The sequence below is a fragment of the Temnothorax curvispinosus genome, unplaced genomic scaffold, assembly GCF_003070985.1.
Source record: "Temnothorax curvispinosus isolate PA1 unplaced genomic scaffold, ASM307098v1 QBEX01009716.1, whole genome shotgun sequence".
NCBI lineage: Eukaryota > Metazoa > Arthropoda > Insecta > Hymenoptera > Formicidae > Temnothorax > Temnothorax curvispinosus.
The window spans coordinates 19,235-30,431 of NW_020219496.1; the positions used below are offsets into that span (position 1 = coordinate 19,235).

The 11,197-nt window shown below is 40.5% G+C and overlaps 3 protein-coding genes across 6 annotated transcripts in view; all 3 read left to right on the plus strand.

Annotated features, from left to right (window-relative positions):
• The window catches only part of LOC112459308, a 24,532-nt gene extending 16,583 nt beyond the window's left edge, over nucleotides 1-7,949 (plus strand). The window contains exons 2-5 of one of the 2 annotated variants that reach the window (XM_025023345.1): nucleotides 6,618-7,036; nucleotides 7,136-7,270; nucleotides 7,352-7,476; nucleotides 7,582-7,874. In XM_025023345.1, coding sequence (XP_024879113.1) covers nucleotides 6,618-7,036; nucleotides 7,136-7,270; nucleotides 7,352-7,476; nucleotides 7,582-7,863 — 961 coding nt within the window. In that variant the 3' untranslated portion in view covers nucleotides 7,864-7,874. Of the gene's footprint in view, nucleotides 1-6,617; nucleotides 7,037-7,135; nucleotides 7,477-7,581 lie in introns of both variants that reach the window. The other variant, XM_025023344.1, reaches the window with a different exon arrangement.
• On the plus strand, nucleotides 3,300-5,663 carry LOC112459309. 3 transcript variants are annotated; one of them, XM_025023347.1, is made up of 4 exons: nucleotides 3,300-4,384; nucleotides 4,842-4,926; nucleotides 5,043-5,140; nucleotides 5,220-5,663. In XM_025023347.1, the coding sequence occupies exons 1-4, from the start codon at nucleotides 4,051-4,053 to the stop codon at nucleotides 5,264-5,266; spliced, it is 564 nt and encodes a 187-aa protein (XP_024879115.1). In that variant the 5' UTR covers nucleotides 3,300-4,050; the 3' UTR covers nucleotides 5,267-5,663. The 3 variants fall into 3 exon arrangements, 2 of the variants coding, with proteins under 2 accessions (XP_024879115.1, XP_024879114.1); XR_003041306.1 differs by having other exon boundaries at nucleotides 3,302-4,926; XM_025023346.1 differs by lacking the exon at nucleotides 5,220-5,663 and having other exon boundaries at nucleotides 3,302-4,926; nucleotides 5,043-5,209.
• Nucleotides 7,950-8,548: 599 nt separating the features above from the next.
• Nucleotides 8,549-10,551, plus strand: LOC112459311. The gene is made up of 2 exons (XM_025023348.1): nucleotides 8,549-9,151; nucleotides 9,247-10,551. Exon 2 carries the CDS (start codon nucleotides 9,402-9,404, stop codon nucleotides 10,185-10,187), a length of 786 nt encoding a protein of 261 aa, XP_024879116.1. The 5' UTR covers nucleotides 8,549-9,151; nucleotides 9,247-9,401; the 3' UTR covers nucleotides 10,188-10,551.
• Nucleotides 10,552-11,197: the final 646 nt, after the last annotated feature.

Below are 11,197 nucleotides of genomic sequence, written 5' to 3' on the forward strand. Positions count from 1 at the left end.
ACGTTAACTGTCTTTCGCTAAATAATAGTGACAGTTGACGTAGCCCTACGTCTACTTTCCTTCGCTGAATATTTTAACATGAAATAGTGACAGTTGGCGCAGTTCTACGTGTTGTTTGCGGCACAGTTGTTACTGTGCCCGTTTATTTTTAATTACATTAAAACAGAAAGTACCTACATAAAATATTACTGTTACATTAATTATTGTGCGCCACGCAGTAAATTGTATCCGAAGCGCTAGCGAGAGAGCCTGTTTACTCTCTGGCAACTTACAATTAGCCTCTTTTTTTTCGAACTTTGCGCAAGAAAGAAAACTTTTTTAGCCTAAGTTGACCTAGACGGAAATTTGTACGTTTTTCATATTGTTAAAAATATATAAATACGTTGGAAATTACTCTAAATGTAATTAGATCATTTTACTTTGAATTTTCGTTTTTAGATGATCTCAATTCCATCGTTCGCAGCTTTCCGATAAATTTGGATTTATTGCTTTAAAACTTAGTTTGCAATAAAGAATGTTCGTGTTCATCTGTTCACCAAACACGCCTATTATTAGACGTACACACGCAAACACGCACTGCATGCAAACGCAAATGCACCCGCGCACGACATTGGTCGGAGAACTTTGAGTAAATGCATGAGAGTAAAGGATTATTTCGGGAAAGAAGCGGGTCCACAATATTTTTGATTGAATAGAATGTAAAGCTTAATGGTTGCTTAACGTTCAAGCTATCAACGAAATCGATCGCGAAAAGAGGAAAGCACACTTGGCATCATTAATTCCTCCCATTTCTGATTTAGGCATTTCTAGGTCAAACGCATACAGACTCTCGTACGTCATAATCTAGAGTTACGATTACAGTTTAATATCTTTAGGCGCTTGTCATGCTTTTGAAAAATTAAACAGAAAGTTTAAAAAAGGAATAACAGACAACAAAAATAAAATTATTAAATTAATCAATAAAAATATAATTTTGTATTTCTTAATTAATTATACAGGATTGTCTGGACAATACCTTAGACGTTTTTGATATGGAATTAAACCGGAAGTGAAAAGCGTTGATGACACCATGTGTAACTCTGTATATGGTTTATTACAGCATGGTTATGTTAAATATGCTCCATACAATTAACATTATTGTTTCACACAATTAACTAAGTAATTTACAATTGAAATTGGCCGTTGCAGGAATTGAAAACCAATTACTTCCTCATAGAGGAAGCTTTGTTTTCGTAAACCTCGTGTAATGAACCTTTGATTGCGTATAAAGCTAGGTCTAATCAACCAAATTTTAAAGTATTATATACGAAATCGGGGTAGAAAAGACCAAAGAAAAAATTGTTTTTCTAGTTTTTGATGCCAATATGTATGTGCCAAATTTATCGAAAATTCTACAACTTAAGAACTGATTAACCAAATCTTAAAGAATTATATATGAAATAGGGATAGAAGAGACTATAGGATATAATAAAATTAGAAAAATTGCTAATAATAAAGGGGTTACCGATTTTTGTTTAAAAAAATCTATGTGATTGTTCTAATTTTTGCAAATTTTGAGATATCAAGAATTATATATGATAATATTAAATATGAAATAGGGGTAGAAGAGATTAAAGAATATAATAGAATTAGAAAAATTGGTAATAATAAAAGGATTACCGATTCCTGTTTAAAAAAATTACGTAATTGCTTTAATTTCCGCAAATTTTGAGATATCAAGCTAAATTTTTTTTATGGATAAAGTTTTAGCAAAGAAGTTACCAATTTTTGCCTGAAAAGTGTATAAGTTATATATGTAATCTTATATAAAGTATCATTATCAATCAATTCCTTTATTGTTTACCTATCGGTTTAACAAAACGTTTTTAAGGAACGTACCCAAACCTTTACATATCTTTTATTCCTTGACCTCTTTTTATCCAACACACATGGCGTTTTAGTACCCAACCCTTTACAAACTTATAATCTCATCCTAACAGAGCCTGGCCATTGTGCGATCTTACATACTATTTCCCCTCTCACCCTTTCCCTTCTTATCCCTCGACCACCCTCTTCGGCTTCCATTCTTCTTTTCCTTCTGCCTCCTTCTCCGCTTTCCGCCTTTTCTCGGGTCCGAATTCCTTCCTCGACTCCTCCTTATTCCGCCCTCTCTCCCTTTCTCTCTCTATCCTTCCGTTTCACCGCTTCTCACTTTCCTCTCCTTCTACCTGCGCCCTAAATACAGAAAACATAGCAAATAAACATAGCAAACCATTACATACTCTACTCCATCCTTTTTCATTTCCGCCTGCCGTCGCGCCTCTGTCTCTTTCCTGAGTCTCTTTCCTCTCTTCTTCCCGTCTTTTTAGCTCTTCCTCAAATTTCTTTTTTTTCTCTTTCTTCTGTTTTTCTTCTAGTTTTCTAAACTTTTCCCGCTTTTTCTTCTCTTCTTTCTGCTTCCTCTTTAGGTTCTCCTCCTCCTGCTTTTTCTTTTTTTCACGCTTTTTTTCTTCCTCTTTACGTTTTCTCTCTTTTTTTTCTTTTGCTCTTTTTTCTGTTTACTACGTTTCTCTTCCTCTTTTTGTTTCTTCTCCTTTTCTTTTCTCTTTCTCTTCTCATCTTTACGTTTTTGCTTCCTCAGCTTGTCTAGCTTGTTCCTTTTTTTGCTTTCTCTTCTCATTCTCCTCTTCCACTTGACGCTGCAATTTTTCTTGCTTTCTTAATTCTTTTTTTTGTTATTCTCTTGTAACTTACTATATCCTCCTTTACTACTCTCTCTTCTCCTCTTCTGACATCTTCATCGCCGTTTCTCTTCTGCTCTTCTCTACCTTTTCTATCTCACTTTTTTCCTGTCCTCTTCCGACCTGTGTATGCCACCTGTCTTTCCTCCCTCCTGTCACTTACTTTCTTCTTCTCTACTTTTCTACTTCCTTTACCTCTACCTATTTCTTCCCTATTCTTCTTCTGCTTCCTTGTTTCTCTCTTTTTTTTGCTCGCTGTTTTTACCTTCTCCACTTCTTGGTCTACCACCTCAATTTCGGTACACGTGCTCTCGCCGGGCATTCCTCTTCTACGATCGACCTACCATCCTCGATTGATTGCGCATTGACCCTCCTAGCGATCCCCCATTCGCCGCCGCGACAGTCGATCTCTCATTCGTCGCCGTGCGCGCAGGCACCGCGAGCCCCAATGCTGCACCTCGACGCCCCGCAGTGGTGCCAACCCACTCTTTTGGAGGGGCCGGCACCCCGCGCCGTCTCAGCCCCAGCCGGAGCCCACCAATGCCTCGCCGCCTCCACGCTATCCCGCCGGCTAAATTCTTTCCATCATCACCACTTGCTTTCCACAACCGCTCGCTTTACCCCACAGTTCTCCTCAGCCGTCACCACGCGCGTTCCTTACATGTTCACCTCGCTCCATCGATCCCTTCCTTCGATCTTTCGATCTCGCCGCCCATCCGTCGCTACACGTTGCGAAGACGCATGGTCTTCTCTGCCGCTTTCACCTCCTATGCCATCTCCTCTAGCGCCCAAGCTCACCGTCAACTTAACCTCTCTCTCAGGCCTTTTCTCGAAGGAGTTCCGTTTGAGCGGCCTATCGAGACGGACGTGTTAGCGCGTATCGGCACTTAACCTAGTTTGGAATATACAGTTGCGTAGAGGGATATAATCGGTCGATGCAATCTTGAGGTCATATTTTCGGTGTTCTTTGGGCTGGAATTTTTGGGAGGGAATAAAGAATTTTTGTGGGCTCCCCCCTCGGAGGGGGAGCGATATATCTTTTTTTTCTTTCTTTCCGCTGTTTAAGAGACGATTGGAGATGGAGGACTCGGATGAAATGAGAGAGCATATTGGGTATTAGGCCACAGATTCAGATCAATTGATCAATAATCGCGTCAAGACTGGCTTGTCGGAGAAGGACTTTGACAAAATCATCGAGGCAATTAATACCGAGAGACCGAAAGAGAAAGAAGCATGGACTGTGGTGCGGAATGGGGACCGTGGTGGTGCGAAAAGGCGAAAAACGGGAGATGCAAATAATCTGGAAGACGTAAAGAAAAATAAAAAGGAAATGTGCAATAGCAGGGGTTGCGATCTTTTAGTTAATCAAGCTTCCGCGAATTCAGATGCGATTACAGGTGCCCACGCAGTACCGGCTGATGACGCACGTGATCCAGGCATGCTCAACTCACAGGTGCCGCCTGTTATTACACTTGATATGGAGATGCGCAACACGCGGGCTACGGTGGAAAGAGAGATATGCAGGGTATGCGGATCGAAATTGATTGAGAGCACAGCACCCATGGGCGAAGTAGAGAGCAATCTAAATAGATTCCCCGACGATCAGGAGGGTAAGGTATCATTGTCCCTCCGGCTCCCCCCAGAGCAAACATTAACAAGAAAAGGTAGGAATCATATTAAAATATGGATGATCCTATCTGAATTAAAGATCCGTCCAATCAATGTCGTTATGTTAAATCACTTTGCGGCTGAAGCAGAATTTGAAAAGGGATCATCGGCTAATTTTGCGCTAGAACAAATGGAGAGACTTAAGACTAAAACGTTAACTGCTAATATAGAAAAACACCAAATTTTTTGTAAAGGTGTTATAACGGATTGGCCTTCTGCGATCCCTGATCTGTGGGCAGCTATTAGCGATAAGACAAATATAGTTAGTTTGGAACGTATGTATAGACGTAAGTGGGACGCTACAAATAGGACTGCCTCTCTTGTAGAAACAGATAACATTATTATTATTTTTAGAGATAATAAATTGAGAGACCTTAAAATATTTAATAATATGGTTGGCTTGAGAGTACGACCTTATATCACGCAGGTTAGACAGTGTTATAACTGTTTTAGATACGGACACACAAAGAACGCATGTAAGAGCGAGACGAAATGTATTATATGTGGTGACAAGGCCCACGGTCAATGCTCTAAATCGGTGAGGTGTTGTAATTGCGATGGTCCTCATAGATCCACGTTTAGAGGATGTCCTATTTTTGACAAAAATAAAAAAATCAATGTTGTGATAGCGCAAAATAATTTCTCATTTTACAGAGCACGAAAAATTGTTGAAGGCGGTGACGCTTCAGTGTTGTCCAGCCAAGATAGATACGTGAACCCGGGGGCGTGGCCCACTCTACCGGAGCCCAGAGGTGGCATGATGTACTCTGCAAAAACTAAATCTAATTCCCGGAACGAGGTAGAAATTTCTAAATCAAAAAAGGACTACAGGGATAAACATCCCCGTGATGAGACTCAGAAGGACAATAGGAGGATAGCTCCCTCCCGCTCTTTTTATAAACAATTTAACCTTCGAGAAGAGGAAATTAACCAGAACAGGAGAGGCTTGGCGCTGGGGGCCTGTCGCAGTGGTGCAACTGTGGAAAGTGACAGCAAGGATGCTTCCTCCTACGAGGGGAGGAAAGGCATGATGTTTTCTGCGGGGATGTCGAATGCCAGAGATATTGTCGAGGGAATCCTTTTATTGCTACAAAGTGATCCACAGGTGAAAAGTCTTTTGATTGAGGCACTCAAGCGAATGTATGTACGTGGACAATTAGAAGGGAGTCCTCCGCGACCCAGTGAGACTGTCGAGATGGAATATGAAACACAGATGAACAACGAGGGGGAAACTTTGTCTTCCCATTTGACGGAATAATTCAGTTTATTGTTATGGAATTGTCAGGGTTTTAGAGGCCGTAAGCAGGAGTTATCTAAGAGAGTCATGGACTACGATATAGTGGTCCTTACGGAAACAAAATGTTCGGAACGCAGCCAGGTCTATTTCCCTGGATTCAGAACTCTGAATAGTGATAACCTCTTGGGTAGCGGTGGAGTCTCAATCTCAATTCGTTCACATATGAATTTTGATGTTGTCCCCATCGTGGCTCCTCCGATTGGGTATGATATAGTCTGTATTAAAACAAAGAATTTGAAACATAACTTTAATTTGGTAGCTGTTTACAGACACCCGAGAAAGGCTATTGCTAGACAGGATTTTCGGGCAGTGTTCAACTCCTTGCGGAGTATTGGAGAGGATGTTATTATTCTTGGAGATTTCAACGCGCATAACACTCTCTGGAATTGTGATTCAACCAATGAGAGTGGGGACACTCTGTTGGATATTATGAACGAAAATGATTTACTGTGTATGAACGTGGACACGAAATCACGACTAGGCTACAGTGGTCAGCGTGACTCCAACCTGGATCTCTTGTTTGGCTCTGTGAGCTTGGTTGACGTGATGGAGTGCAGTCAGGAGGATGATAATTGGGGAAGCGATCATTTTCCATTGATTTTTCGAATTGATCGACAGACACAAATTTATAGAAAACTAACTAATCGGCTTTTCACCAAAAGAACGGACTGGGAGCGATATCGTGAATTAATCTCTAAGGAGATCTTTGAAACATTTTCGGTAACGAATACGGTTACTCTTGATTCTAATATTGATTTTTACTATAAGGCATTTATAGAGATTCTCAAGAATGGTATTGCCAGAGCTTCAGGAAGAAAAACAATAACCATGGAAAATAAGGAGCCAAATAAAAACAAGAGATCCCATAGATGGTGGGATGCGAAATGCGATGAGGTGATCAGGAATAGGAAATCTGCTCTTTCTGCTTTTAGGAAACATAAATCCATTCACTCCTGGGTTGAATACAAAAGGTGCCGCGCGTTGGCTAAAAAGACTTTCAACGAGAAGAAGAAAGAAAATTTCAAGGAATTTTGCCAGGGAATAAACAGATTTACGGACCCTGGATATGTCTGGAGGACTATCCGTATATTTAAGAAGGCCAGGAATAACGTTACTTGGAATAAATGGCAGTCCACTGACAGAGAATCGGAAATTAGGAGAACGACGGACAGCTTGTCCCCCCCTACTGTCGGTCACAAACCTTATAATAACTTCATGAGAGCTAGCGGTGAGTTTGATACCCCTTTTTTGAGGGCGGAGCTGGATAGGGTTATAACTATGGCCAGGAGAGACTCTGCACCGGGGCTGGATGGCGTGGAATACAAGATGTTACGCCTCTTGCCGGATTCAGGTAGGGAGTGCCTTTTACAGCTATTCAACTCTGTATGGCGAACGGGAGTCCTCCCGGAGGATTGGCAACTGTATCAGGTTATATTTATTGATAAACCAGGACGAGAGAAGGTGCGACCTATTTCATTGTCATCTTGTGTAGGCAAACTGATGGAGAGACTCATTAATGAACGACTAACGTGGTGGGCGGAGAACGAGGATAAATTTAGCAAATCACAGAGCGGATTTAGACGGGGTAAATCTTGTGCCGATAACCTTGCACGCATTACGGCGGATATACGTGCCTCTATTTGTTCTAACGAATATACCCTGGCAGCCTTTTTGGATGTATCTGCGGCGTATGACTGTGTGAATTACTGGATCATGATGGACAAGCTGGTGGCGCTTCAATGCCCTGTAAACATTGCTAGATTCATCAGTAAATGGCTATACTGTAGAAGGGTGAGATTTATTATAAATTCTCAAGAATACGTGGATCGCCTTGTTTACGGAGGGCTCCCGCAGGGCGCGGTTCTTAGCCCTATCATGTATTCTCTATTCACGCAGGGTTTGTGCGCGGAGTTGCCGGAGGGAGTGGAGGCAGTAGAATTTGCCGATGATATTGGTCTGTATGTTTCTGGGATTAGTAGAAGAAGGAATCGTGAACTATTGGAGCGTGCCGTTAACGTGATCGCTGAAAGACTTATGTTGATTGGTTTGGCACTCGAACCGAAGAAGACGGTACTGGTGGAATTTTCCAGGAGCGGTTACGTGGATAGGAACCTGTTTATCAATATACAGGGAACCAGGGTGTATAATAGTGGTGAGGCTAAATTCCTGGGAATCTAGCTGGATAGTGGTTTGACTTTCCATCGGCAAACACATGAGATAAGAGGAAAAGTAAATAGAGCCAATTCTATTATGAGATATCTTTGCCATGTTTCTACTGGTATGGAGACTAACACCGCATTAATGCTCTACAAGAGCCTCGTTAGATCTGTTATAGATTATGGTATCTTTGTGTATTTCCCTAGAGACGCCTCGTATACACTCAAGTTAGAACGAGCTCAATTTATGGGTATACGCACTGCTCTGGGGTACAGGAACAGTACCCCGAATAATGTAATCGTGGCAGAAGCAAAGGTCAGATCTCTTCGTGACCGAGCTTTTATGCTTGGAAGTAATTTTATCAACAACCCACATAGCACCGAAATATTTCAGAAAGCTTTCAAAAAACTGTCAATGAAATATGAAACCTTTCAAAACAACATTTTAGACATGTTTCAAATATGTTTCAGAAAGCTAAAATGTCCGCCAAGCTGAGATTTCAGAAATGTTTCTGAAATCTCAGAAATATTTTTGAAATAATTCTGAAATGCTTCAGAAATATTTCTGAAATGCTTAAGAAATATCTCTGAAATGCTTAAGAAATACCTCAGAAATGCCTAAGAAATATCTCTGAAATGCTTCAAAAATATCTCTAAAATGTTTCAAAAATATATGAGAAATATTTCAGATATTTTTTCTCATATCAAATTGTTTCAGATCACCTTGTATAGGGTCATCCGGAACAATTTCCTGTCCTTCGTAAAACATATTCTTGATCATAGTCATGATTTTGCTTCGCCGGAGGCCTGCTTATATTAGATTCCAACTGAAATTTACTTGCGAGTTAGTCTTACCATCATGCGCCACCTAGCGGCGTCGTTGCATATTTCTCTGAAATGCTTCGTAATATTTCAGTGAAAAGTGTCATAAATGATTTCAATGAAACGTTTCAGAAATACTTCTGAATGATTTCAATGTTACATTTCAATATTAATTTCCAAGTTATCTTTTGGGAAGCTTTCAATGATATATTATTTTGATAAAACGTTTCAGAAATATTTCTGAATGATTTCAATTATACATTTAAATATTAATTTCCAAGTTATCTTTCGGAAAGCTTTCTGAAACAAGTTTTGCTGTGTGGGAAAGCAATGGTGTACAACCAAAACGGCCTATGTCAGAAACTGCAGCGTGCCTTTGATTGTGAGAGTTATGCACGATTTCTCCTCCCTACGTATAGATTCTCCCTCCTGTCGGAGATTTGGAGGTCTTCCTTGAAAAGAAGAGAATGGTTGGGCCCATCGCGGAGGTACGAGGTTTTCCAGGGGAATTATGACGCACATACCTTCGTTCCTTTGGTTGATTTTGACATCGGTTTGAAAAGAAAATACAAAAAATTTTCAGATGAAATTTTGATCCGGGAGGTTACTTCTCAATATAATTTGGAATCGCCAGAAGTTGTCTTTACTGATGGATCACAAGACGAAAACAAGAGATCTACTGGTGCCTCCCTGATTATCTGTGATCAGGAGATCGCATATAAAATTAGTCTCCCGTTTATGTGTTCGTCGTACACTGCGGAGGCCTTCGCGGTGATGGTCGCGTTGCGGCTGTTGCTTTGTCAGATCGAGAAGAGGGCAAAGGATATGGTTATTCTATCGGATTGTAAGTCGGTGCTGATGAGTATTCGGAGCAATATACTGGATGTTTATAGGAATCAATATATTATAGAAGCTAGAAGAATATTGTTCGAGCTGTGTTATAAACACGAGAGGAGAGTCGTTCTTGTATGGATTCCCTCTCATAAGGGTATACTGGGTAATGAGCTGGCGGATGCATTGGCCAAGGAGGCTTCTACCGAGGAAGCGGACCCTACTATCGTCGTTCCGCTGAGCGATATGATGAGTAGTATAATAAGGAAAGATACGTGGGAGACAACACAGAGTTCGATTATGGCTGAGGCGGCGTACAAGGGTGCTTTTTACTTCTCGAATTTCTATGAACGACGGGCCACTAAACCATGGTTTTCGAAGTTGGATAAGGAAAGATATTTTATAACTTGGATTAATAGAGTGAGAGCAAACCACTTCAACTTAGGTTCTTCTCTGAAGAGAAAGGGATACGTCGATAGTGAGAGATGTGACTGTGGTCATGAGAGGGAAGATTTGAACCACGTGATTCTGCAGTGTCGCCACTATGACGAGCTGAGAATTAAAATGGATAGGGATCTGAGAGCGATTGGTTTTCTTGAAGAGATAGACATTATTAAACTAATTAAACGTAAAAATTGGAAAGTTTTGAATATAATATTTCAATTCATTAAGTCGACTAAGAGAATTATATAAATAGTATGAATAAATATTCCAGATAGGTTGAGTGCAAAGTTTTATTGTTGGGTTAAGTGTAGAGTGTTACAGATAGGTTAAGAGGCCATGTGTCAATCACTGAATGGTGTAAGACACTGAAAAGCTCTCATCCGAGAGCGACTGAAAAACCCCCCTTTTCTCGAACAGATTTCTGCCGTTCCGCTTTATTTTCCACATCGCTTCCATTTACTCCACTTCCTTTCGGCTTCCTTCACGCCTACCTTTCTTCCTCCACGTTCCCTCTCCTCTTTTCCGACGCCCTTTTCCTTCCTTTCTACTCTTCATCTGTTCCCCCGCCGAGGGCTACGGGGGACTCCATATAAAGTATCATTAAAGAAAGACATTTAAGGAAGTTTGGTATTGAATTTGGCGAGGATTGATGGCGATGAGTCACCGATTTCTGCTTAAAAAGTACAAGTTATACATGTACTTTTATATAGAGTATCATTAAAGGAAGGTTGTGTGTGGTATTGAATTTGAGGAGGATTGTTGAAGGGGTTATTGGGATCTGACATTCGTCGCCATGACATCTGGTGGTGATCAAAAGTGAAAGTACCCAGGGCTCACAGATCTCGTGGCATTGTACCTACATATATACAGGCTTGGTGTGCGGTCGTACCGGCTTTGCGTTGTATTTTTATTATTATTGATGTTGAATTTTATTTTCTGCGTTGAAAATCTACGAGCAGAATTAATTAATCAGTTCGCAGTTGTGAAAATAAGGCTCCAAAAACTTTAATGTTCCATTTTATTGCTTTCCTAATCCCAAAATGAGTGGTTCATACATGTCAAACATTTATTTGGCAATTTAGAGAAAATTGATCGTGTCAAAGTCTGGAAAAATGCATTAAAAATGAAGAAAGTGATAGCCTTTATATGAGAAAGTGTTAGCCGTTCTGCGTTATATTTGGTTAAGCCCCGCCTCTATGTCAAATCCCAATACCGATTTCTGTCTAAAAAAAATCTACATGATTGCCTTAATTTCCGCA

Coding starts and splice junctions, on each gene's coding strand:
- LOC112459309 (XM_025023346.1), top strand. CDS start 4,051: ATGTGCAATAGCAGGGGTTGCGATCTTTTAGTTAATCAAGCTTCCGCG.
- LOC112459311 (XM_025023348.1), top strand. CDS start 9,402: ATGTGTTCGTCGTACACTGCGGAGGCCTTCGCGGTGATGGTCGCGTTG.